Raw genomic sequence first — 26,794 nt, forward strand, 5'->3', positions numbered from 1 at the left:
CATCGTATCTTTGTCTGGTTTGGTATCAGGGTAATAATATTGTCTTTAAAAAAATGAGTTAGGAGGTATCACCCCCTTGTTTTTTGGAAAAGTTTGTGAAGTACTGGTATTCTTTAAATGTTTGGAGGAATTCAGTGGTGAAGCCATCTGGGCCTGGGCTTTCCTTTGTGGGTAGGTTTTTAATTACTAATTAAATGTCTTGTTATAGGTCTATTCCTCCTTGATTCAGTTTTAGTGGTTTGTGTCTTTCTAGGAATTCATCCATTTCATCTATCTCTATTAGAAAAATAACTACCTTCTCTTTCATTAATTTCTGCTCTACTTTTTATTACTTCTTTCTTCTGCTTGCTGTAAGTATAGTTTGATATTCTTTTTTCCAGTGTCTTAAGGTGGAAGGTTAGATGATTGATGTATTTCTTCTTTCTTTTTAAAATCATTTTTATTTTTCAATTACAGTTGACATATACAATATTATTAGTCTCAGGTGCACAACATGATTAGACATTTATATAACTTACAAAGAGATCACCCCAATAAATCTAGTACCCATCTAACACCATACATAGTCATTACAATATTATTGATTATATTCCCCATACTGTATTTCACATCCCCACGACTGTTTTGTGACTACCAATTCGTACTTTCTAATCCCTTCACCTTCTCACCCATTCACCCACCACCCTCCCATCTGGCAATCATCAAAATGTTCTCTGAATCTATGTTTGTTTGTTTTATTTTGTTCTTTAGATTCCATATATAAATAAAATCATACGGTATTTGTCTTTCTCTGATTTATTTCATTTAGCATAATATGCTCTAGGTCCAAACAAATTGTTGCAGATGTCAAGATTTTGTTTTCATGGCTAATATTCCATTGTATATATGTACCATTTCTTCTTTATCCAGTTATCTATAGATGAACACTTAGGTTGTGTCCGTATCTTTGCTATTGTAAATAATGTTGCAATGAACATATAGATGCATATGTCTTTTCGAATTTGTGTTTTGGTTTCTTTGGATAACTACCCATAATTACTGGGTCCTTGTCTCTTGGTATCGCCTTTATTTTAAAGTCTATTTTATGTGGTATAAGTATTGTAACCCCATTTTTTTTTCCATTTTCATGAAATATCTTATACTTTCTGTATGTGTATGTGTCTATCTGAAGTGAGTCTCTTGTAGGCAGCATATGTAAGGGTCTTGTTTTCTTACCAGTCACCCTTTGTCTTTTAATTGGAGCATTTAATCCATTTACATTTAAAGTAATTGTTGATAGATATGTAGTTATTGCCATTTTATTATTTGTATTGTCTTTTTTCTTCTTCTTTTTAAAAAACTTTAACATTTCTTACAATACTGGCTTGGTGGTGATGAACACCTTTACCTTTTTCTTGTCTGGGAAGCTCCTTATCTCTCCTTCAATTTTAAATGATTGCTTTGCAGGGTAGAGTTGTCTTGGTAGTAGGTCTTTGCTTTTCATCACTTTGAATATTTCCTGCCAATCCCTTCTGGTCTGCAAAGTTTCTATTGAGAAATCACCTGACAGTCTTATGGGAGCTCCCTTGTAGGTATCAAACTGCCCTTCTCTTGTGCCTTTTAAGAGTCTCTGTCTTTAAACTTTGGAATTTTAATTATGTTGTGTCTTAGTGTTGGCCTCTTTGGTTTCATCTTGTTTGGGACTCTGTGCTTTCTGGGCTTGTGTATCTATCTCCTTTGCCAGGTTAGGGAAGTTTTCTGTCATTTATTTCCTCAAATAGGTTTTCAATTCCTTGCTTTCTCTCTTCTCCTTCTGGTACCCCTATGATGCAAATGTTGGTACGCTTGATGTTGTCCCAGAGGCCCCTTAAACTGTCCTCATTTTTTTTTTTTGATTTTTTCTTTTTGCTGTTCTGATTGGATATTTTGTTACCTAATGTTCCAAATTGCTGACTCAATCCTCTGCTTCATCTAATCCCTCTAAAGTAGTCTTCATTTCAGTTATTGTATTCTTCATTTGTTTTAAATTTTTTATATCCATTTTTATGTTATCTATCTCTCTGTTATCTATCTCCCTGAAATCCCTGACCATCCTTATAACCAGTGTTTTGAACTCTGCATCTGGTAGATTGCTTTTCTACCATTTTGTTTAGTTCTTTTTTTGGAGCTTTGTTCTGTTCTTCCATTTGGGACATGTTTCTTGTCTTCTCGTTTTGGCTGCCTCTCTGTGTTTGTTTCTATGCATTAGGTAGCTGCTATGTCTCCCGGTCTTTGTATAGTGGCTTTATGTAGTAGGTGTCTGGTGGGGCTCAGTGGCATAGTCTCTCTCCCTGGTCCCCTGAACCATGTGCTCCAGATGCTTCCCTTGTGTGCCCTCCTGTTGTAGTTAAGTCTTTATTGCAGTTGGCACATCAGTGGGAGGGACTGACCTTTAGGCTGATTGGTTGTGAGAACTGGCCATGACTATAGTGGAGCAGCTGTTGTGCAGGGGCTGACCCTATGGAGCTGGATTTGCTTTAGCGGGGCTCTGGTGCCTGCTTAGTCTGCCTTTTGGGTATGTTGTCTGTGCAGGCAGCTGGGTGGTGCTATGGCTTGGTCTGAAGCTGGCCACTGGGTATGATGGTTCTGTTACCTCTTGTGAGGGGCTCTGCTGCAGGCCAATGTCAGCTGTGCCCTGCTACTTGTGCTGAGCTTGGAGGTGCCTAGGAGGCGCTAAGCTGCAAATTCAGGCTGGATGCCAGTAGTGCCAGGATTCGGGCTGCTTAGCAAGAGGCATGGGGCACACTGAGGTCAGATGCTGTTTTGGGGTTTGTGAACCTTTGAGAGATTTTGAGAAATTCCACAGAATAAGCCAAGACAGGCCATTTGTATGGAAAAGCCACAGGAAGGGGCTTGAGTGGGCCCACAAGTTGGGTGGGGCAGAGTCTCAGGGAATCACGAGGGTGGGGTGAATGGTATTAGCCAGGTTGATGATGTGAGCCCTTCAGATTCTCAGTGTCAACGAAACTAATGGAGTCTCATTATAGTCATCTTTGAATTCTGTTTTTCTTTCACTTAAAAGGCAACTTAAAACTTTTTAGAAAGAAGGAAAACATAACTGGTCCATTTTCCAATTCTATGTGGGCCAGTAATTACTTTAATATTCTAGCCTCTTGGTCAAGTCCTGATGCTATAATATGGTTGTATAACAATATAACTGCAAGTGATCCTTTATTTCTTGAGAATTTCTGTCCTTTTCATTACTTTTGGTCTCAGGAGGAGGCATGCATATGATAACAATGGCAAAACATTTCTGTCTAGGGGGCAGGTTTGGCATCTTTAATAGATAATTTATGATTCTGAGCAGGTTAAGAAGTTTCCAGATAAGCGATGGCCTAACATAAAGCTCAGTGACTAGGGTGTTTCTGAGTACAATAGCATGCCACTGCAGGAAGGGAAGTCAACTTTCAGTGAGCATGGCCATTGCCAAATCTATTTCCTATAGCTAGATTAGCTAGATGATTTCAATTACTTGGGTGCCAATTTATCTTTTAAAAAAAGATATAATTGACAAAATTATAAGTGTAAAATGTGATAACTTGACACATACACGAAAAAGATTCCCACCCCCAGTCAAGTTAACACATGCATTACCTCACTTTTTTTTTTTTTTTTTTGGTGAGAATGTTTTACTGTCATAAAAAATTTCAGTTATACAATAGTGTTATCAACCATAGTCACCAAGTTATACATTAGATCCTTAGACCTCATTCATTTATAACTGCAAGTTTGTACCCTTTTACTAACCCCCTATTTTCTCTATTCCCCCAGACCTAGACAACAACTTTTCTACAATTTCTATGAGCCTGATTTTTTAGGAGCTGAATTGTGTTACATTGTATACGCATTACATATTTTTTTTATGGACTCATCTGTTGACAACTAAGGTTGTTTCCATGCCTTGGCTATTGCGAATAATGCTAGCTGATGTGCTATTGTTTACAAAATGCAATTTAATACAATATATTATAAATAACTATAAAACTATACTATATAGTTGAATAGTATAAATAAAATTTTACAAAATTTAATCCGAGGTAATGATTTTGTTTCCTTTGGATAAATATGCAGAAGTGCAACTGACAGATCATACGGTAATTCTATTTTTAATTTATTGAGAAACCTCCATAGTGTTTCCCATAGTGGCTGCTGCACCAATTTACATTCCCACTAACATTGTATAAGGGTTCCCATTTCTCTACATCCTCTTCAGCATTTATTATCTCTTGTATTTTTGATGATAGCCATCCTAACAGGTGTGAAGTGATCCCATTGTGGGTTTGATTTGCCTTTCTCTGATGATTTGTGATATTGAGTACCTTGTCATATACCTATTTGCCATTTGCATATCTTCTTTGGAAAAAAGTCTATTTAGTTCTTTTGCTGTTAAAAAAAAAGTTTTTTTGGGGGGTTATCGAGTTGTAGGAATTCCTTATATATTTTGGATATCAATCCCTTACTGAAATATGTGGTTTGCAATTTCCCCCCTACTCCATAAGTTGCCTTTTCATTTTGTTGACATTCTTTTGCGGTGCAGAGCTTTTTAATATGACGTAGTCCTATTTGTTTATTTTTGCTTTTATTGCCTTTGTTTTGGTGTCAAATAGAAAAAAAAATCACTGCCAAGACTGATGTCAAGGGGCTTACCACTTACATTTTCTTTTAGGAGTTTTATGGTTTCAGGTCTCACATTCAAATCTTTAATCCATTTTGAGTTAATTTTTGTGTATGGTGTAAGAGAGTGCTGTAGTTTCACTCTTTTGCATGTGGCTGTGCAATCTTCCCAATACCATTTAATGAAGAGGTTGTCTATTCCTCACTGGATATTCTTGGCTCCTTTGTCATGCACTAATTGACCATACGTGCCTGGGTTTATTTCCTGGCTTTGTATTCTGTTCCATTGATCTGTGTGTCTGTTATCATGCCAATACCATACTGATTAATATAGTTTTGTAATATATTTTAAAACCAAGGAGCATGATGCTTCCAGCTTTGTTCTTTTTCAAGATTGCTTTGGCTGTTTGGGATCTTTTTTGGTTCCACACTAATTTTAGGATTCTTTGTTCTTTTTCTGTGAAAAATGCCATTGGAATTTTGATAGGATTTGCATTGAATCTGTAGATCATTTGGGTAAGTAGGTATAGATATTTTAACAATATTAATTCTTCCAATCCATGAACATGGATTATCTTTCCATTTATTTGTGTCCTCTTCAATTTCTTTCATCAATGTCATAGTTTTCAGCAAGCAGATCTTTCACTTTCTTGGTTAAATTTATTCCTAAGTATTTTATTCTTTTCGATGCTCTTGTAAATGGGATTGTTTTCTTAATTTCTGATAGTCCTTTTTGGTGTATGGAAGCACAACTTATTTTTGATTTTTTTATTCTGCAAATTTACTGAAATAGTTATAAGTTCTAAAAGGTATTTTTTTTTCCTAAGTTTTTTTTTTTGTAAAAAATATCATGTCATCTGCAAACACAGATGACAAGGTCATTATCAAATCTTTATCTCTCTATACATCTAGATGACTTCAGTAAAATGGGTGCCAATTTACTCTTGAAATGTTTAGGGTTATTTTTCTCACATGTTCCATAATGAATTTTTCAGCTTCTCTTTCTGTTTTTATATTATGTTCAATTACAGAAGTTACATTAAGAAGACAATGTAACTTTATGACAAGCTACATTTAAGATTTTTTCACCCTATACATACCAACCTCTTGGACTTAGTAAGAGTTCTGTAAGTTGACATACAGTCATGTGCTGCATAATGATGTTTCAGTCAACAACTGACTAACATACAGTGGTGACCCCATAAGATTATAATGTAGCTGAAAAATTCCTTTTGCATAGTGACATTGTTGCCGTCATAAAGTCGTATTGCAACACATTACTCATGTTTGTGATGCTGCTGCTGGTATAAACAAACCTACTGTGGTGCTGGTCATATAAAAACAACACAAACAATTATGTACAGTACATAGTAAGTACAATGATAGTAAAAAAAAGAAGTTTTTTCCCCGTGGCTTTTTGTTGGGAGAAGACATATTCCTACACAGGTCTCACATAGTTGAGGCTTTTCTTCTTCTTCAGTATCTAAACAAATGTTACGGGTTTCCACGTTGGGTGGGCTTTTGGATAACACTGGATACACATGTGTATTAACACTCACATGGATTGTAGAATTGTGGGGATATTTGTTTCATCATGCTCTGATTCAAAGCAGAAAACACTTTATGATTCCTCTTAATACAGTCATGTGTAATTTTATCTTTAAAACTCATGAAATAGGGACCATATGATTTAGTCTGGGACATATGGGTTAGGGCTGAGTGAATGAAAAAAATCTAAAATAGGTTTCATTCCTCTAGTGAAAACACTGATGAAAGTAACAGAAAATTAAATTAGAAAAATGAAAATTATATTCCATATGGTGTTAAGACCAGTGGACAGTTACATGGTGGCACATTTCTACTCAATATACAGAGGAATTTTCCAATTTTGTGAGCTATATGAAGTATATTTTCATAGTCCTGGCATCCTCAGATAACTCAGAAAATAAATGTTGGTTACTAGTGATGACCTCAAGTCATATTTTTCAAATTCTGCCTGGCTTGATGATGTGTTACTTTTGTAATAAAAATTATGTAACTGTGAAGTTCACTATTTTCATTCATGTGTATTTATTTTGGCCAACCTTCTGTTTGAATTTAGCACTCACATAACTGAGAACTACAATAGGTTTTAAATATAAAGGGCACTCTGTTACCTGAACATTAAATAAACCACACGAGAACTTTCCAACTAGTAGAAAGCAGTGCTGTTCATTCTTATCATTTCTCCAGTGTCTTTCAAAGTTTTCTCTGGGTTCTCAGTCTGGATAGAAAAATACAAAAAGTACCGTGTTTCCCCGAAAATAAGACCTACCCCGAAAATAACCCCCGTTAAGATCATCAGCCAGATGGACGAATTTAGTACGTTATGACGATGATCCAGAAGATGACATGACTGTATTTGAATAAATGTGGATTGTTGTAGTTCATGAAAAAATAAGACATCCCCTGAAAATACGCCTTAATGCGTCTTTTGGAGCAAAAATTAATATAAGACCCAGTCTTATTTTTGGGAAAATACGGAATAAGACCTGGTCTTATTTTCTGGGAAACACGGCAAGAATAGTGTTCCTCTTAACCATTTAAAGAGGGCTTTTCACTAAGTTCCTGATTACCCGTATCGGTAACTTAGGATGGCCATTTAGTGGGAGAAAATACTTCTGCCAACAGATAACAGTATAGTCCTGCAGATATTGTTAGTTCATCAGCGAGATACTGTAACAACCCAACATGTATTTACCCATCCTCCTCTTTTTAAAATGGTTTCCCAAAACTTGTAGCACAAAGAAGGAATTGTAAATTACATTAACAATTATTAGCATCTGCTCAAGGCTCACCAGCCTATTGACTTGCTGCATCTCTAAGCTGTACATCACTAAGAAGGAGTTAAACAAATAAGAGTAATAAAATAATGCTGCTATAAGAATAATAAAATAATGCTATTACCAGACCACAGATTATAATGTGAGTTTTTACCACTTCCTTCATGGATACAATCATCCATAGTATTCAAATTGCATGTGATTGTAACTAGCAAATTAGATCTAGCCTTTAATGTAAATACTGTCTTCTTGGGTTAACATGCAGGGTTCTAATGAATGAGTACAAATTACAAACTCAGTATATTTATTAGTAATACAGGACACTAACTAGGGTCCAGAAAAAATACATTAAGAATGTTAAATGGAAGATATATAATAAAGAAAAGCTTTCATGTAATCTGCAAGTGTGCTTTGCTTGAATGAGTCAGTAAAGAAGACTTGTTCAAGTGTTCATTAAGAGTTTAATCAGACCTTGACTATTTCTGTACTTCAAATATCCAAAGGATATATGGGAGAGCAACTGCTTGTTCAGCTGCTCAGGAGTATAGCTATATTAACTGGTCAGTGTCTTGCGACATTAAATACGTCGCTCTCCAATTCAGCCTCCTTTGGCCAGCACCTCAGAAAACAAAGATATTTCACTTTAAAGATACTATTTGATCAAGTATGCAAACAAAGAATGGTGCTGCCCTATATGCAGGGTTCAAAATCAACTTTCTGCTAAACCAAGAGGGCAATGTCGTTTTAATAAGAGTCAGATAATCTGGGCTCTACTCCCAGATTATCTGACGCTATCATTAGCTAGCTTTGCAGCCTTGAACAAATCCTTTATCTTGTTCTAGAATTCACATCTGCAATAAGTGATTATTATAGTGACTTAGCAATTGTTTAAAGATTCATATTAACAAAGTATTTGCATGATGTTATCACATTTTATTGCCTGACTATTGTGTGAAATTGATATCACAGATGAAGAAACTGTTGCTCCGAGGGATTTGGGGACCTAAAAATCATTACAGCCCATAAATGGTAGAGTGAGGACACCAAAACCAGGTTTTCTTTTAAATTCTGTTGTCTATTTTTCTTCTTTGTGCATAAAACAAAATAATGCTTAGTTTAAATATTCTGTGATTCATGGATTAGACATTATTACTGAAATATCTTGCACTTCGTATCAATTACCAAAAATTTATTAAGAACTGACTCCATGCACCACTGTACTGAGAACAGTGGTGTACTCACAGATCTAGCCCTATCCACCTCAAGGAGCTTCCAATCTGGTTATTTCCTTGCATACTCGTTCAAGAGATTTCAAATTAATTTAGACTATGCTGATAAGAAAGAAAATCATGGTTTATTGCTTTTAAAAAAATCTTTTACTTCTAAATCAGTATTAGCTAAAGCAAGGAAGGAGCAATTCAAAACAGGTTTGTGTATTGACAGTTTGGGAGTTTGGCCTTGCCTCTCAAGGACAATTCTATACTACTTTACCTGAGTCATTGCCAATCATCCACTGGGGGAATTTATTAAAGATTCTAGCCCTTGTACTTCAGTTTCCCCAATGGGTGTCAGCTAGATCTCTCCATATCTGTGCCCCTACTGATTTGCAAGGGTTCAAAGGATCCAGCAGGCTAAGTAGATACCTTGTTCCTCTCCACTATTCTGTTTGCTCTTCCTTAAGCTGTGTCCTCTGAAGAAGATGACAAGTGGAGGACAAGGGCCTTGAACAGGGGAATATAAGCAGGCAAAAATATTAATAAATGGCTCTAGAATTCTTCTGAGAAATAGAGCTGTCTTTGTTGAAGGGACAGTCTGGCAAGTGTTTCAAGTAGAGATTATAATGCTCCCACCGCCCTCCTGGGCCTATGTGTCAGCTGCCACCTAGACTTCAGAGGAAGGAGCAACTATTCTGCCTCACAGATGTGTGAACTGGAGCACAGGCTGAGGGTTACTCTGGAAGAGAGAAAGTGAGGGGAAAATGGAAGACAGAGGAGGAGGGACAGAAAGGGGAAAAGGATAAAGGAGAAAAGCAACGGGGATGGCATGACCAAGAGGGCACTGGCTGGTGACAGGAACGGCTGGTATGCATTCAGTTGCTTGTTATAAGGCGTTCCTCCATTTCCCCTACAAAATCACTAGGAATGTTGATCATCGGGTAAGCTTCACGCTCCATTTAATCTATACCCACCCTGCTCATTAATGCTTTTTGTATGAGTGGATTCTTTCTGAGAAACTCACTATAACACAGTGCGAATAGGGCACACGAAGATGCAGGTATGTGAGGGAAGAAGAGTGTAAACCTTGGGAATTAACATAGATACTGGGAAGATGTTCAGACTGTCACAGGAAGTGGACTCATTGGTGGTCGTAGACACTTAGTTCTAGATCTCTGAGAGGCAAGAAGGGTCCATCTGACATCTGGGTGAAACAGTATGACAAAGAGGGGGAAAACAGTAATTTTAGGATGTAACGTAAGTTGTTCACTATGTGATTTCAGGCATATCATCTATGGTTTGTGTGCCTCCAGACTTCCCACCTATGAATCTCCTGAAAATTCATTCCAGACCTAATGAATTCTGTACCCACAGAACTATTAAACTATTAACATTTGGCAAGGTCACAGGATACAAGACTAACACACAAAAATCTATTCTATTTCTACATATTATCAATGAACAATCTGAAAGTGCAATTAAGAAAACAATTCTTTCACAGCCTTAAAAAGATTAAGATACTAACAATAGTTTAACAGAAGTTCCAGACTTATACATTGAAAATACATTACAGATAGCAATTAAAGAAGTTCTAAATAAATGGCAAGATACCACATGTTCATGGATTTGGACACACAACATGCAACATGGCAATTCTCCCAAACTGATCTATGTATTCAGTGCAATACCCAATAAAAAGGTCTTTTGTAGAAATTGATAAACTGATCCTAAAATTTATAAGGAAATGTAAGGGACCTAGACAGCCAAAATCATTCTATAAAAGAACAAAATCGGAAAGATTTTACTGTTCAATTTCAAAATTTACCATACAGCCACAGTAATCGGGACAGTGTGGTATCATCAGGATAGGCATACAGATCAGCCGACTACAACTGAGCATACATAAATAACCCTTACATTATGGCCAAATGATTTCCAGCAAAAGTACCAAGACAATTCAATGGTAGAAAGGATAGCCTATTAACAAATGGTTTTAAGACAACTGGATATCCATACGCAAAAAAAAAAAAAAAGAACTTGATCTTAACAAGAGAAAAGGAAGTGTTGGTGAAGATATGGAGAAACTGGAACCCTCATGTATTATTGGTAAAAAGGTAAAATGGTACAGTCACTTTGAAAAATAATTTGGCAGTTTCTTAAGAAGTCAAACATCAACTTACTATATAACCTAACAGTTCCACTTCTAGGAATTTACCCAAGAGAAATGAAAATAAACATCCATGCAAAGACTTGTATGTAATATTCATGACAGCACTATTCATAATAACCAAAAAAATGGGAAAAGTCCAAATGACCAACTCCTAGAGAATGGATAAACAAAATTTGGTATTATCCATACAATTGAACAATAAAAAGAAATGGACTATTGATACATGCCACAACATGGATGAACTTCAAACATTTGGTTGACGAAACTTTTTGGATGATGAAAAATGTCTACAACTGGATTGTGATTGCACACTATACAAATTTACTAAAAATCATTGAATAGTACACTCACAATAGGTAAACTTTATGCTATGAACATTGTATCTTAAAGTTTTTCTTTCTTTTTTCTTTTTGGTAAGAACAGATAACATGAGATATACTCTCAACAATGTTAACTATAAATGCAGGGTGGTATAGCAGATCTCTAGAACTCATCTTGCATAACTGAAATTTTATACCTTTTGAACAGCAACTCTCCATCCTCCCCACCCCTCAGCCCCTGGCAACCACCATTCTACTTTTTGCTTCTATTCAGTTTGACTATTTTAGATACCTCATAAATGGAATCATGCAGTATTTGTCCTTCCGTAACTGGCTTATTTCACTTATGATCTCAGCATTCAAACATGTTGTCACATATTGCAGAATTTTGTTACTTTTTATGGCTGAGTAATAATCCATTATACGAGGTGTGATCAAACAATACAATGAATGTTTAAATAAAAAAAAGTTTTATTACAGTAAAAGACACATTGCCATTAATCTCCTCAGAATACTTCCCCTCGCTTCAAACACACTTGCCCCATCGTTCTTCCCACTTTCTGAAGCAGTTTTGGAAGTCCTCTTTTGTAAGTATCTTTAGTTGTGCTGGATGGCGCCTCCATGTCCTGAATCATTTTGACTTTGGGAAAGAGCCAGAAGTCACATGGTGTGGGATCCAGTGAATAAGCTGGATGAGGACACACTGTAATGTTTTTATTTGACAGAAATTGTTGAATACCAAAAATGATGTGTGAAACGGAGCGTTTTCATGATGGAGGATGATTTACGGCACACTTTAAAACACACCTTCTCTCAACCGTAGCTCACACCCGACTGACTGCACCAAGTTGAAATTGTCACATACAGTTATTAAGGTTCGATGTGCCACTTCCCTGTGCCGCTTCCCATATTGAAGATCCCTGCTTTTCTGTTGGATGGCACTCGGTAGCAGCATTCACTGTATTTTGTGATCACAATAGAAAGGCTCCGTGTCACACATCGCTTCTGGTACAGCAATTTTTGTCAAATAAAAACATTACTGTGTGTCCTCATTCACCGGATCTGGCACTGTGCAACTTCTGACTTTTCCCCAAAGTCAAAATGACCATAAAAGGTAAACTTTTTGAATCTACTCAGGACACAGAGGCAGCCATGACAGTGCAACTAAAGACACAAAAGAGGACTTCCAGAACTGCTTCAGAAAGTGGCAAGAACGGTGGGATAAGTGTGTTTGAAGTGAGGGGGAGTATTTTGAGGGGGATTAATGGCAATGTGTCTTTTACTGTAATACATTTTTTAGAATTAAAAATTCACTATCCTTTGTTTTTTTAATCACATCTCACACACACACACACACATACACACACACTTCTTTTATGCATTCATCTTTCGATGGACATATGGGTGCACCCACATTTTGACTATTGTGAATAATGCTGCAATGAACATGGGAGCGCAGACATCTCTTAGAGATCCTGATTTCACTTCTTTTGGCTATATAGCCAGAAGTGGGATTGCTGGGTCATATAGTAATTCTTTTAATTTTTTGAGGAACTTTCATACTGTTTTCTACGACTGAATCATTTTACATTCCCACCTAAAGTGTGTAGGGGTTCCAATTTCAGCACATCTTTGCCAACATGACCATATCCTTTGTTTTTGATAATCGCCATCCTGACATGTGTGATGTTATCTCATTGTAGTTTTGATTTGCATTTTCCTGATAATTAATGATGTTGAGCATCTTTTCATATACGTGTTGGCTATTTTTTAATCTTTTTTTTGGGGGTAGGGGTACTAAGTTTTAGGAGTTCCTTATATACGAGGTCAGACAATTAAGTTCGCAAACTCATCCTAGAAAAAGTGCTACATACCTCACTGCTGAATACCACTATGGTCACCTTCAAAGTACCCCCCTTGGAAAGCTCTATGCACTGACACCAGCACCTACTCCACCCTTCAAAGCAATTTTGGAACTCTTTTTCTGGAATGGCCATCAGAGCTGTCATCATATTACTCTTGATGTCCTGAATGTCATTAAAACGTCTTCCTTTCAATATTTCCTTTATTTTTGGTAAAGAAATAAGTCATTGGGGGCCAGATCAGGTGAGTGGGGAGGGTGTTCCACTGCAGTTATTTACTGGCTAAAAACTCCCTCATAGATAGTGCCATGTGAGCTAGTGCATTGTGGTGATGCAAGAGCCATGAATTGTTGGCGAAAAGTTCAGGTTGTCTAACTTTGCATGCAGCCTTTTCGGCACTTGCAAATAGTAAACTTGGTTAACTGTTTGTCCAGTTGGTACAATTTCATAATGAATAATCCATCTGATATCAAACATAGGTTAGCAGTGTCATTGCAACGAGTTCACGAATTGTCAGACCTTGTATTTTGGAGATTAATTCTTTGTCAGATATATAGGTTGCAAATATTTTCTCCCATTCTGTAGGTTATCTTTTGACTTTGTTAACTGTTTCCTTTGGTGCGCATAAGTTTTTTTAGCTTGAATTTTGTTTATTTTGTTTTTGCTGCCTGTGCTTATGGTGGCATTATCAACGAAATCATTGCTAAGGTCAATGTCATGAAGATTTTCTCTTATTTCCTTCCAGGAGTTTTAGTTTCAGGTCTTATGAAATTTTGAGTTGACTTTTTTGTATGGTATGAGAGTCCAATTTCATGCTTTTGCATGTGGATATTCAGTTTTCCCAGCACCGTTTGTCGAAGAGACAAGGATATCCTTTCTCCATTGCGTATTTTTGGTACCCTTGTTGAAGATCAGTTAACTGTATATGTGTGGGTTTATTTCTGGGCTCTATTCTGTTCCATTGTCTATCTGTCTTCTTTATGTCAGTAACATACTGTTTTGATAACTGTAGCTTTGTAATATATCTTGAAATCAGTCTTTTCTCTTCTTTCTCAAAATTGTTTTGGTTATTTGGAATCTTTTATGGTTCCATACAAATCTTACAATTGTATTTTCTATTTCTGTAAATCAATGAAGCTTTTATAATAAATTTAAAAAGAATGAGGTAGGCCTATATATGCTGACATGGGAAAATATTAAAAGTAAAACGTCTTGTTTCTTTAAAATTTTAAAAGTAGTTTTTAAAATCAAGGTAATACACTTACAAAAAAAAAATAAAAAAGAAAAGATAGTATATAACAAGGGCTTATGATGAAAAGCAATACCCAGAGGCACTCATTTCTGTTCACAGTTCTGATGGTTACTACGTAAAATAACAGGCTTTTGGCTGATTATATCCTGAATCCAACCTCTTTCTCCCAGTTCTACCAATAACTGCGGTCCAAATTACCATTGTTTTTTGCGTAGATAACTGAAATGGTCTCTTACTTGGCCTGTCTTCCTGCCTCCCCTTCACTGGCCACACCACCTTCTCCCCAGAGCAGTCAGGAGGGCTCTTAGACCACACACTCCTTTGCTCCAAATCTCCCAAAGCTTTCCCACCTCACTCAGAATAAAATCTAAAATCTTTGCCTTGGTCAGTGAGGTCCTACATGGTCTGGTCCTGCACCACTCTGCTCTCACCTGTAACCCCCTCCTTGTGCCGGACTCTGCACACCCCAAACATGCTCTTACCTCAAAGCCTCAGAAAGGGCTCTCTCCTCTACCTGGAATCCTCACTTGCTTTGTGTCCCTGCTTGAATATTACCTCTCAGAGAGGACTTTTCTCAGAACCCTGTTGTAAATTCCAACTTCTGCAGTTTCTAACTTGTCACTCTGCTTTTTCTTCATAGCACTTGTCACTATCTAGTTTCTCTTTGACTCGATGTATTCAGGTTCTTTCCGTCATGCTTCTCCATCATCCCTTCGGGCAATGTCTTTGCCTTCACAGTTGCAGCCAAATTGATATTCAGCTCAATGGATGGGAAAAGTGAGTAAGAGCTCCTACGAACATACGGTACTTCAATTATGTTCCTCTGAGAATAAATTAGTAACCTAGATAAAGCGGAGTTGGCGGGGCTTGGGAGTGCAAGTGTTACTGGGCAAATACATGCCTGAATACAAATCCATTACTAGGTAAGGGAAGAACATATTTTGGTAGCCAACGTGCCATTGTCTTTCACAATTTGTTGATTTTAAAAATTGAAAAACCTTCTGTAAGTACACAAACACACACACATGCATATATATAAAACATGTTTAAAATAGGAAAAGCCATTATATATGATCTCATGTAAATATGATCTAGTGAATATTACTGCAGAGACAAGTAATATGCTGTGATTACACTTCTTGTGTCACTCAAAGGAGAATGTTCTATCAAATTCTTTTGCTCTATCACTCCACTTTTTAGTATACTTAAATTTGGACTATGCCTTTGTTTGTATGGTTTTCTGTTCATGGAGTTTCCAGTTGCCTTCCCCTCCCCATTTATATATATATATAAAATTTCCCAAGTTCTTAGCCATACTACCTAGTCTATAAAATCTCGCTTTCTCCCAGCCTTTCATTCTCGTCCTCCAACGTGGACTTCTGGTGCTGCTGGTGTGCTGTGTCACTGTGGGGTCCTGGGGTTTCTGCTCATTGGTTGGCTCCAGTATTCCTTGGGTTCCAGGTCTTCCTCTTTTTTGATTTATTCCTCGTTTTTGCTGGAGTATAATCTCAGGAAACTTTCCATGAAAGACATGAATCCCTGCCCCAAGGATTTACCATCACACTTGTTCTGTTCTTGATTCAGAACCATTTCCCCTCAGAGCTCTGAGGGCATTGTTCCCTTCTCTCTCAGAATCTCATGTTGCTAAGCAATCTGATTTGCCTAACTTTGGAGGTTTCTTCCTCCTAGAAGCTTTAAAGATCTATGTAGTCTCGGTGTTCATACATTTTCCTGGGATGTTTTTCATGTATCCTACTTGACTTGGGAAGGCTCTTACAAATTGGTATCAGGTGTTCCTACCTGGAAAACTTCACTGTATTATTATTTACTGAATAATGTTCTTGTGTCTGTTTTTTTTTTTTTCTCCCTCAATGGAATTCTTAAATCAGATTTGGACCTCTTGGACTGATTCCCTGTATGCCATATCTTTTCTGTAACATTTTAAAATTACTTGTCTTTTCATTCTGTTCTCTAGAAAATTTTCCTGATGATAATTTTTCAATTCTTCTACTTCATTTTAGTAGGAACTTTTGGTGTCCATAAGGGGAAACTATATAACTGTTTAATGTGTCCATTGGTCTGGTTAGTTTTGCTGTATATTTTATGATTTCTGGGCCAGAGGTTTCTAGATTGGCATTCCATGTCCCCATATCTAGCTCAGCATTGAACAAAATCACAGATATCCAACTAATAAAACTCTAAAAATTCTATAATATTGTTACATATATAAATGCAAAAATCCTAAATAAATTCACAAATCAAGCCCAGGTATTTATTAGAAGAATAATATTATATGACCAAGTAAAGTTTATCTTGAAACTATAAAGAAGGGACCTTGATAATATATTCATCCTCCCTAGGTGATACGAGAAAAATTTTATGAACATGTCGGGAGATGTTTAAAAAAAAAAAAAAAACCCTTTCGTAATATTTCACACCTATTTCCTGAACACAACTGTAATAAATGAGAATTGGAAAAATTAAGTTGAATAAAATATCCTTATTATACCTTATATTAATAACTAATATTAAAATTAATGGCAAACATTAGGTTTTCTTATTAAGATATTGAGCAAAAAAAGTCGATACCAATTACTATTACTGTAATATAACATTTCTCTGGAATTGCTGGCTAACACAATCAAATAAGATAACAAAATAAGACAAAGAAAACGGCAAAGTATTATTTGCAGAAGATAGGATTGCCTACCCTAAAATTCTAGTGAATTAACACAAACTCTATTTCAAATAAGACCAATAAGTAAGGAGGCAAGTTGCAAAAATCAGTGCTATAGCACTTTTCTCTTATTTGAGGAAATGATGAAAAAAACATAACGTTCAATGTTTACGTGGTTATGAAGAAGTGGCCTCTCTTATTTATATACTGCCAGTGGCATTGTAATGTATTGTTATAACCTATCTGGGGGCCAGTTTTAGAGACATCAAAGGTTCTGAAAACATCCATATTCTTGAACCAAGCAGCTCTACTTCTAGGAGTACAAGGTAAGAAAACAGAAGTGGAAAAATGAATAACACCCCCCATCAAAAAAAACCCCCAAAGACATCCCAGTGAAACAGCAAAAAAAGGAAGCAATTTAAATGACAATCAGGATGCTCCTTAATTCCATTACGACAAATGGAGCATTATGTGTTTGAAAAAATGATGCGCATCTTATTGTCATGGAAAGAAGCTCATGTTTCACAGCAAAGTGAAAAGGTCAGCATACAGATTAATACTGTTAAAATCATGTATAGTCATAATGCCTCTATAAGGCTAAATTCTAGTATGATATATAACAAAATGTTTATAGAATTCATTTTTATTGTGGTCGATTAGAAAAATTTTTTACTTGAGTGTATATTTTAAAGTTTCTTTTTATTTTTTGCTGTGATAGTTTTACCAACAAAGTTCTAATAATTAAGTCTCTAGACACATTTCAAGTGTGTTTCACACACAGCAATAAAATAGTATTAAATAGTGTTAAGAACACATTAGATGAGGAATCAAAATATCTGGTATCGTCCCACTCCACTAGTAGTTGTGTCGCCTTGAACAAATATCTTAACAGCAGTTTACTCAACTGTAAAATGGGGGTAAATAATGGTGGCCTAATCTACCACACAATGCTGTTATGAGGGTCAAATAAAATAACGTGTATTTAAATGTTTTGAAAAGTGTATAATACTATGAAAATGAATGATGGAATAATCAATATCATTAAAGCAAGTAAACATAAAAATGTTGGTTTGATTTCTTAACTGACTTTGCAGTGTTACTCTCATATAGTGAATATATTGTTTATAATCCTGTCCTAAGTGTGATTTTGCTCAATGCTGAGACAGATATGGTGACATGGAAGGCAAATCTATAAACCTCTGGACCAAAAATCATATAATATACAGCAAAACTCTAACCAGGCCAAAAGGCAGATGAAGCAGTTGTGTAGTCTCCCAATGGACACTAAAAGCTCCTACTACAATATAACGCTCTGCCTTCTCTTTCCTTCAACCAGCAACCAAGTCGCCTGAAATTTTTACACCAATCATTCATATACTTGGGGTAAGAACCTGAAGACTACTATTAAAATACAAGTGTGTGTGTGGTAACATATTAAATTCTTTTATATTAATATATTGAAAATTGCTTATTAGATTCGCTAATAATCTAATATGACTCGTCTAGCAAGAAGAATGGAACATAGGACCCATTTTCTTTTCTAAAATTTACATATCCTCAAAGTTTCTGAGGTTGAGAAGGTGAGGGAAGGGCGGGAGAGGAGTGCGAGATCAGGCCCAGAGCAGGAGCTCTGCTACGGAAGGAAGCCCGGTTACGAGGGTAGTGAGGAGGAAGAAGTCCTTGTCGTCTTTCCAACCTATGTAGGACTAGTCTGACCCTAAAAGTAATAGCAATAATGTATTTGCCCAAATAATTACCATATATTTAGTTCACTGATAAACCATAAAGTGTATTTTCTATTGAAAATCACGTATTTTTGAAACTGCCATAACAATATATAAATTCCCATAAAGAGGCATCTCCTTTATCTCCTTATTGTAGCTATATAAAATGGGAATTTTATTATTTTCCCTCCTCCTCTTCATTCTCATATGGGGATGCTTATCTAACTACACACCTCTTAACTCTCAGTGTGGCACTAAGCTAATTATAAAAGTCTGTTTAAATCTATCCACCTGTCTTTTGTTTTGCTGCCTACCTGGGCCTTTTCCAAAGCAGGCAGAAAATCTCCAATCAGTCTGTTATCACAACCAGAACCTAAGAGATTAGTGACCACGGAGAGAAGCAGAATCAGTTTACATCCTTTCAGGCTAGAGAATGATACTACTTCACAAGCAAGAAATCTGAGGCTCCCTGACCTTAATTTAGAAAACCTGCAGTTAATAATCACATTAAAGTTGGTCTTACATGCCAGATAGTTTTTGTTTCCTCTGTTGTTTTTACAATTTGAGTGTCCTTTGTGGTTATCCAAATTATTTGCTGGGAGGCATATATTAACATTTAAAATATTTAATCCGTGGTAAAGTAGGTCTTACAGTTTAGGTATGTCTGAGTTAAAATATACTTTGTATTAATTTTTTGCAAAGCTAATAACATTACCTGTATTTATCCAGAGTAGAATTCAGCAATTTAACTCATTAATTATGACAATGAATACACTGAAAACGCCTTCCTTAATTAAGGAATAAAATGGGTTTTTCACTGTGTCTGTCAACCTAGATCAAGAATGTAAAGATCCCACCATGGCCACACTCTCACCCCTCCCCTCAAAAGGTCAATTATTTTGTGAAGGGAAGAGAACTAAGCCCGAAGCTAAAATTTAGCAAGGAAAACGGGTCAAAGAACAGATGTACAGAGCTGAGAGAACTGGTACAGGTGACCAGGTCAGTATGCAGAGGTTCCAATGACAGCAAACTGAACTTGCTTTCTTTTTCATAATCAAATACTTAATGAAAACAAATCTAATTAACACCAAAGCCAAAAAGTAGTATAAGTGATCTTCTAAAGCGTGGTTAACCTTCACTTAACATTCTAGTAAAGGAACCATTCCAGCTGCTTCAATGTAATTTACTGTGTGTTCACTAAAATGAGTATCTAAGTCCTCAGACACCTGCTTGCTTATACAGAGAGTAATTTACAGGCGCACGCGTGCGTGTTTACTAAAATGAAATGTACAGGCCAGCTATAGAGATGATGCTCACAGAATGAAAATACAGTGCGAGTTTATATACATATATACTGCCATAGAAGAAAAGTTACAATGGCATTTTTGGTGCCAAAAAAGTTTAGGTATACTAAATATTGATTTCCAAGGTACTGTTGGTATTACGAAAATAGAACTAATACTCGGAGCGGGGGGAAAAAGTCTCAAAATGTCATGCTTGCTACTTCCATGATAGGAGGAAAAAATATATATTACAGACATGGAATCAATCTCCAGTTTTGGGAAAGAGAAAACGCTATGGCAGTTTTCTAGAGAAAAAAATGGAAACATATGGAATCAATTTGCAAAAGTCTGAAGAGATGTCTGCCTACACAAGACTGCACTAAGACTACTCTTGTAAATTATGTATAGATTTTCTAGATCTGTGCTACTAACTAGCCATCTTAAGGCTGTGTTGGTTACATCATGGATATTCTTAGCATTTAAATTTTCATCTCTATCCTCTTAAAAATATAGATTAGAAATTTAGCTGCATTTTAATGACAACAAATTAATGTAAAATGTTGCTCTATTCAATTTCCTACCTGCCTTTGGCATTATTAAGTGTAATTTCTCAGAAATATTGTTTAAAAAGTTAAAGGCAGCACCGTCTTCAAAGGACACACTAAATTATGAACTATTTTTTCTCATCAGGCTATTGAACTAAAAATTTGGGGGCCCTATTAAACCAGTTTGTTTTATAACTTTCTAAAAGTTATTCTAATTTTTGTTAATCATTATATTAACAGTACATAGTTGTATAATTAGAAGGACATAGTACTTAAAACATATCCTTATTTATGGTTCTTTTCCAGTCACCTAAGATAATTGGTCTGTCTCCTCCTGAAACTTCGCCCGCCACCCAAAAAAGTTACAAAATACAAGAGCTATTTTTCTATATGATCAGACTTTAACTCTGAAGCCAAAATAATGCAAAACATCATATAAAAATTCAAATACTAGTCTCTTAAGTGTAATTTTAAAAAGATCTATATATTAAAAACATTCATATATGATTTAAAATTCTCAAAGCAGTTCCTATTTTAAAAAAATTATAAATTTGTTTCTAAATTAAGAAGTCGACGTTTACTATGAAAAATAACATAGCATTTTTATGTAACAAGTTTTTTTGGTAATTGTGCTTATTAATCATTTTTTAGGGTTTTAAAATTGTTCATTATCAAGAAAGAGCCAAAAGTATACTAACAGAATAGAGGAGATTTGAATCTTTGCTTTCAGTAACCCCTTAAATATTTTAGATCTATAGGATTTATTTAAAGTAAATTCAGTAAAGTACTTATTTAGTAAAGAATATTTACCGTCATTTATGAAAATAAAGACCATACTGATGAAAATAAGGATTTATCTCAATTTCAAGTAAACATTTACTGAGTAGTACATGTCAGGGGCTACGGTAGGTGCTTTTATGAGATTTTCTGCCCTAAATTTCCTAAATAAAAGCACCCAAAGTGTTAAATCTAAAGCTTTTCAGGTAAACACTTTGTTTTGTAAATGTTAGGTATGGCTGGTCAGTGTGTGTGTGTGTGTGTGTGTAGATGGTAGGTATCATCCTTGAAATAAAAGCAAACATTATAGGAATATCGCTCATTTAATTAATGCAAACCACCTGTCTAAATACCTATAGCAGTCTGTGTAATTCAATGTTAAAAAGATCCAGCTGAAATACAACTTCTCTAATTCTGATCAGTCTGAGAACTAGTTTTTCCCCAGCTAAAGGGGTCACTCTAAACACAAAAACTAGCAGTTTTTCTGTGATTAGGTTACAGTAGCTTAAGTCTCTAAACACTAGACTTCCTCAAACAGCTGTTAATTGTGGACCAGGGGACTGGCTGACATCTGCTTCTTGCTTATTTCGTTAATGGTTCACTTCCAGGTCCTAAAAGGATTGTTGCCTTTCTCCGAAGATAATGTTGGAGGCATCTATGTCTGCCTTCTACATAGTTGGCTTGTTCTGGTTTGTCACTCTCCATACAATGCAAATCTGAGTGAACTCACATCTGTCACCGATCGACCCAATTCGTGGGCAATCTTTTCCCATCGACCTGGGGTCCCTCCTGGGAACTTAACCATACTTCTTGTCAGCTGGCTGAAGTCCTCTTCTGTCCATTCCGGTGCCTGCAAAACATTAAAGGAAAACAAAGATACTTTACAGAATGTTTGCTAATACATTTAATAAGCTTGTGAAATAACCTATCGGCAATATGCGTTCAGCAAAAACAATACTATTACAATGTATCTAATAGTTTAGATAGAGGTTTGAGTTGCATATTTAATATTAGAATGCAAAGCTCCTACAGCCTTTTAAATTTTCCTATATATACCAAATAAGCAGAAATATTGCAAAGAAAGCCAGGCTTTTGAACACACACACACACACACACACACACACACACACACACACAAAGCAATTCAGTTTTAAGGTGAGAAACCATCCTCAAAGCCTATGAGATGCACTGTGTCACAAAAGCCTCATTTAAAGTATAAAAGGTCTTAGAGTTTTAAGAAAAATTATGTTTTTTTCTTTTGTTTAAGGTATAAGCATAAATGAAAATGTGAACAAGTAAATGTACCGATGTAGAATCAGAGCTGAGACAAAGATGTATTTTTTTGTTCCTTCTCCATAACAGTATTTAATTCTAAAAATCATGTATTTTCAGGAAGTTTAACTTATCAAATGCTAGCATTTTTAAAAACTTGAGAACAGAAATAAAATCAGAAATTCGTGACCAAGACTTAAACCATCAAGTCCATGCAAAACATTTCACTGCTGAGAAAGTAAATAGCTTCTAAAAGTCAATCAAATTATTAAATTGAATAATAAAAGACCTGAAATATTACAAAATCTTTTTTTTGCAAAGGTGAAAATTCTAAGGGCAAGCACATTCTCTGCATTTTATTCACCACCCACTACCTGGTCAAACCCAAAGCCGAGCAAAGCAAAAGAAACTAGGATCAAATAGCAAATAACCATGTTACAATTATTCTACGTTACATTTTATCACTAAACTATTCCCTACCAGAGGCAGTAACCACTCTGATATGCAGTCAGCAGAGAGATGGAGGAAGCCCACCTTATTTTCCTTTAATTAAAAAAAAATAATAAGAGAAAAAAAAAGAAGGAAACCTTTGAGACAAATACCTTTTCTAATCACCATTTCCGATAATGAACAGGCATACATCAGGCCGTTTGCATTACAGAACCATCAGTACAGAACAACAGTCAGAGGTGAGTGACCCCAGGGACTATCTCCACAGCTACAGCAAAGCTTCTCCCTGACACTAATCCTCCCTGTCATTCTCCCACTGTGCTCTAACCACACTGACATCCGCCTGCCTCACTGCAAGCTTAACGGGGCCCTGCCTGACTTTTTACTGTCTCCCCCAATCAATGGTTCAAGCGTGCTCTTTTCACCATGTCCAAATGGCAGCTTCACTCATAATCAAAGTGCACTGCCCCTGTTAAAGGGCTTTCCGAAAGGCTCGCCCATTTGCATTCATTTGCAAAGCAAACTACTTTTATTCACTTTGTTCTGCTATCAAGAATGTTCCCTGAAGCAGATAAATTGGCATAAATACAACCTGCCACTTAAGAGTCAGTAAATAATAGCCAATAGTAGGGAGGATTTTATCAATCATTCTATTTTGTATCCACTAAAAGCTGAAAGCTTCCAACATATTCATCAGTACAACCCGTAGGAACCATGCATAAATTCACTTCTTTAAAAAGGTAGCCTACATTGGGTATGGTTGAAATTTCTTTGATATTTAATGAATATCAAAAATCTAATTCTCCATATCAGGCAATTAAACAATTTACACTGAAGGTGTAAATTTATTTCATTCTTTTTGCTTGTTTTCACTTTGTTTAGGGGAAAAAGTATTATCCAGATATTATTTAGGGGGACGTAACTGGGTTTTCAAGGAAAGGATATTGTTATTGCTAAAACGCTGAAACTTAACTAACTACATACCAGTTGGTTTCAGAAATGTTAGAGTTCACAAGAATTTAAATATAAGCTTATAGTACAGTCACACCAAAAAGAGCATTAAGTTGACATTGCACAGATATAGTATTCAAACTACATTATCAATGCAATTTCATGCTAAATCAAATATCTTATTTCTATATTAATTAAAACAAACATTTTTGGAACAAACAAAATTGTCTTAAATGTCAATAATATAAAGCCAGTGTTTCAGAGTCAATGAGTTCTTTAAAATAGTGTCTGTTTTTAGTAGGGTGGCTTTCCAAATAGCTGCATATATATGAACAATGGGCATTAAAACTCAATCTGATTTTAACCCCTTTTTAGTAAGATGAGTCTAAAAGTACAGTGTCACTTTTTTTTCTGGGAAGGAAAAATTTTAAACCAAGTATTTGGACTAATATCCTGAAAAATTATCGACTGCTATGACAGTCTTTCCTTTTAGTTTCACAGTTATTTTATGGCTGTGATTTTTATTATTAATAATAAAAAAAACACCTAGATCGATAACAACTAGGACCATAATCTGAAATCTTTGAGAGAATCCTTTTAGCAATTCATTATTCTGTCTCCTACAGCTGTCAGGCACTTTGGTGAATGTGTAATTCCTCAGCAATGGTTAGTTGTGTCTTTAGAAGCAACAGAGCCTACTGTGATCCAGCTTCTACAGCAGCCATGAGGGTGGCCACGGTGTGAATGTATTCTCCTCGTTCTAATCTGGAGCCAACTGTAGCTGTGAAAGTCAAATGAATGCGTAAGCATACTGCTTTGCCACTTAAAACCATGTGTGTCCAATATTACTGAGACACTGGGCCAAAAATTCATCTCTCTAGTAACGAAATGGAAGATACCACATGGTGTGGGGACAGCTGTTGTGACTACACAAGCATTCCAATTTTGCATCAGAAAAGCCTCACTCTGGGAATAAATCTCCATATTGAATATAAAATAAAAAGTAAGTTTTCAAATTATTCAACATTTTTATGTAATGACCCCAAAATATATCTATTAACGTAAGCGCTGATATGAAAATTTAAATTGTATTGCCAAATAATGTCCCTTTGGGATAGATTTTTGTCACAAAACCAGCAAAGATTTGGTGCCTTTGAATATCCTTACTATTCTTGGGGGATAGAAGTTGGAGGCTGCAGTGAAAAGCACATATTTTTAAAGTAATCTATACACTCTTTTCCCCTCACAGCTTTAGACCATAAAATGTTAATTACAAAGTATCATGCCATTTATTTGGTACTGAAAATTTATGGCTAAATTAAAAGAAAAATTTTAAATGTACTTATTTTAGTATATGTGCTGCCGAAGTGAGCACAATGTACTTATTATTTATTATATTTTCATACTTTAATGACAAAAAGTCCATTTCTGTCTCTTAAGTAGATATTGAAACTTCCTGTAAGTAATAGTTCTATTGAAATGATCTATTCATAATCACTGTTTGTATAATTAAAGAAGTTGCAATTTTGGACTCAATTCTTATTATTCAGCTCAACTCATAAGTTCTCAGAAATGTTACTTAAGAAATAATATCCTTACATAGCATCACCCAAAGTATCAGAAGTATATCTAATAATGTGGGTGGTATATCTAATAATCTTCTCTTCTCTAATTCTATGTTCTATACTGATTTTGCATTTTAGAAGGTGCCTTTAGCTTTTAGCTATGCAATTTTCCTTTCCAATTTAAAAATTGAGCAGTTAAGTGCCCTTGACTATATATGTAGATAAATTGTATGTAAAAAAAAACAAACACCAAACAAAAATAAAACAAATTACTTCAAATGTCTTTTTCACTTTTAGAAAGAGAAACTCTTATTTGAAAAGCTTGTAACTCATCCCAAACGATCAGCAATCATTATTTCATGCTGTGTCCAGAAAGGTCTCCTCATCTATGGTTTAGCTTCCTTAACAAAAAAAAGGTCTCCTCTGGACTAGAAATAGTAAAGTGTGGTCTTTGGGCTGGCACCAACCTGCACACTGTAAGTCAGTCCAGAAACTTAGAGTGAGGGTTGGAAACAGAACAATTTGATATTGCCGCAACAACGAAGTATGTGGTCAGTCAACTCCTTTTAAAGAGAATATATATAAGCCAGTTGGGTGTTGTCAAACTAGCACGGTGGGTCACATGAAGTGTAAGCTGCATTCTTGTTAGGCACAATAGGACTACACATTGGTCAGTAACAAATAGAAATAAAAAATTTTAAAACCTGGTCTTTTACTACAGCTAGTTCCAGAAACACTGCTCGATGCAATGCTTGTGTATGACACACCAGCTACTGCGGGGATTTTTTAAAAAAAACTGACAGATTACATTACATTAGTTTTAGGTGTACAACAGGATTCAATATTTGTATATACTGTGAAATGATCACAGTAAGTCTAGTTAACATCTGTCATCACAGTTACAGAATATTTTTTCTTGTGATGAGAACTTCTAACATTTACCCTCTTAGCAAGTTTCAAATACAGTAACATAGCATTATTGACTATAGTTGCCATTCTGTACAGTACATCTCCATAATTTATTTTATAACCGGAAGTTGGTACATTTTGATTCCATCTCTCTGCCCCTCCCACCACCAGCAACCACCAATCTGTTCTCTGTACCTAAGCATGTGTGTTTTTTTTTCCAAAGATTCCACCTATAAATGAGATCACATGGTATTTCTCTTTCTCTGACTTATTTCACTTAGTATATTATTCCACTGTGTTTGTGTGTGTGTGAGATATTTTCTTTATCCATTTATCCATTGAAGGATACTTAAGTTGTTTCCATATCTT

At 35.6% G+C, this 26,794-nt stretch overlaps 1 protein-coding gene across 1 annotated transcript in view; it reads right to left on the bottom strand.

Annotated features, from left to right (window-relative positions):
• Positions 1-26,794, bottom strand: part of DNAJC1 (DnaJ heat shock protein family (Hsp40) member C1) — a 187,563-nt gene that overhangs the window by 9,853 nt on the left and 150,916 nt on the right. Inside the window, exon 9 of the mRNA XM_033100587.1 lies at positions 22,009-22,128. Within this exon, the coding sequence (XP_032956478.1) occupies positions 22,009-22,128 (120 nt within the window). The remainder of the gene's footprint in view (positions 1-22,008; positions 22,129-26,794) is intronic.

The sequence above is a fragment of the Rhinolophus ferrumequinum genome, assembly GCF_004115265.2.
Source record: "Rhinolophus ferrumequinum isolate MPI-CBG mRhiFer1 chromosome 5 unlocalized genomic scaffold, mRhiFer1_v1.p scaffold_110_arrow_ctg1, whole genome shotgun sequence".
NCBI classification, from domain to species: Eukaryota; Metazoa; Chordata; class Mammalia; order Chiroptera; family Rhinolophidae; genus Rhinolophus; species Rhinolophus ferrumequinum.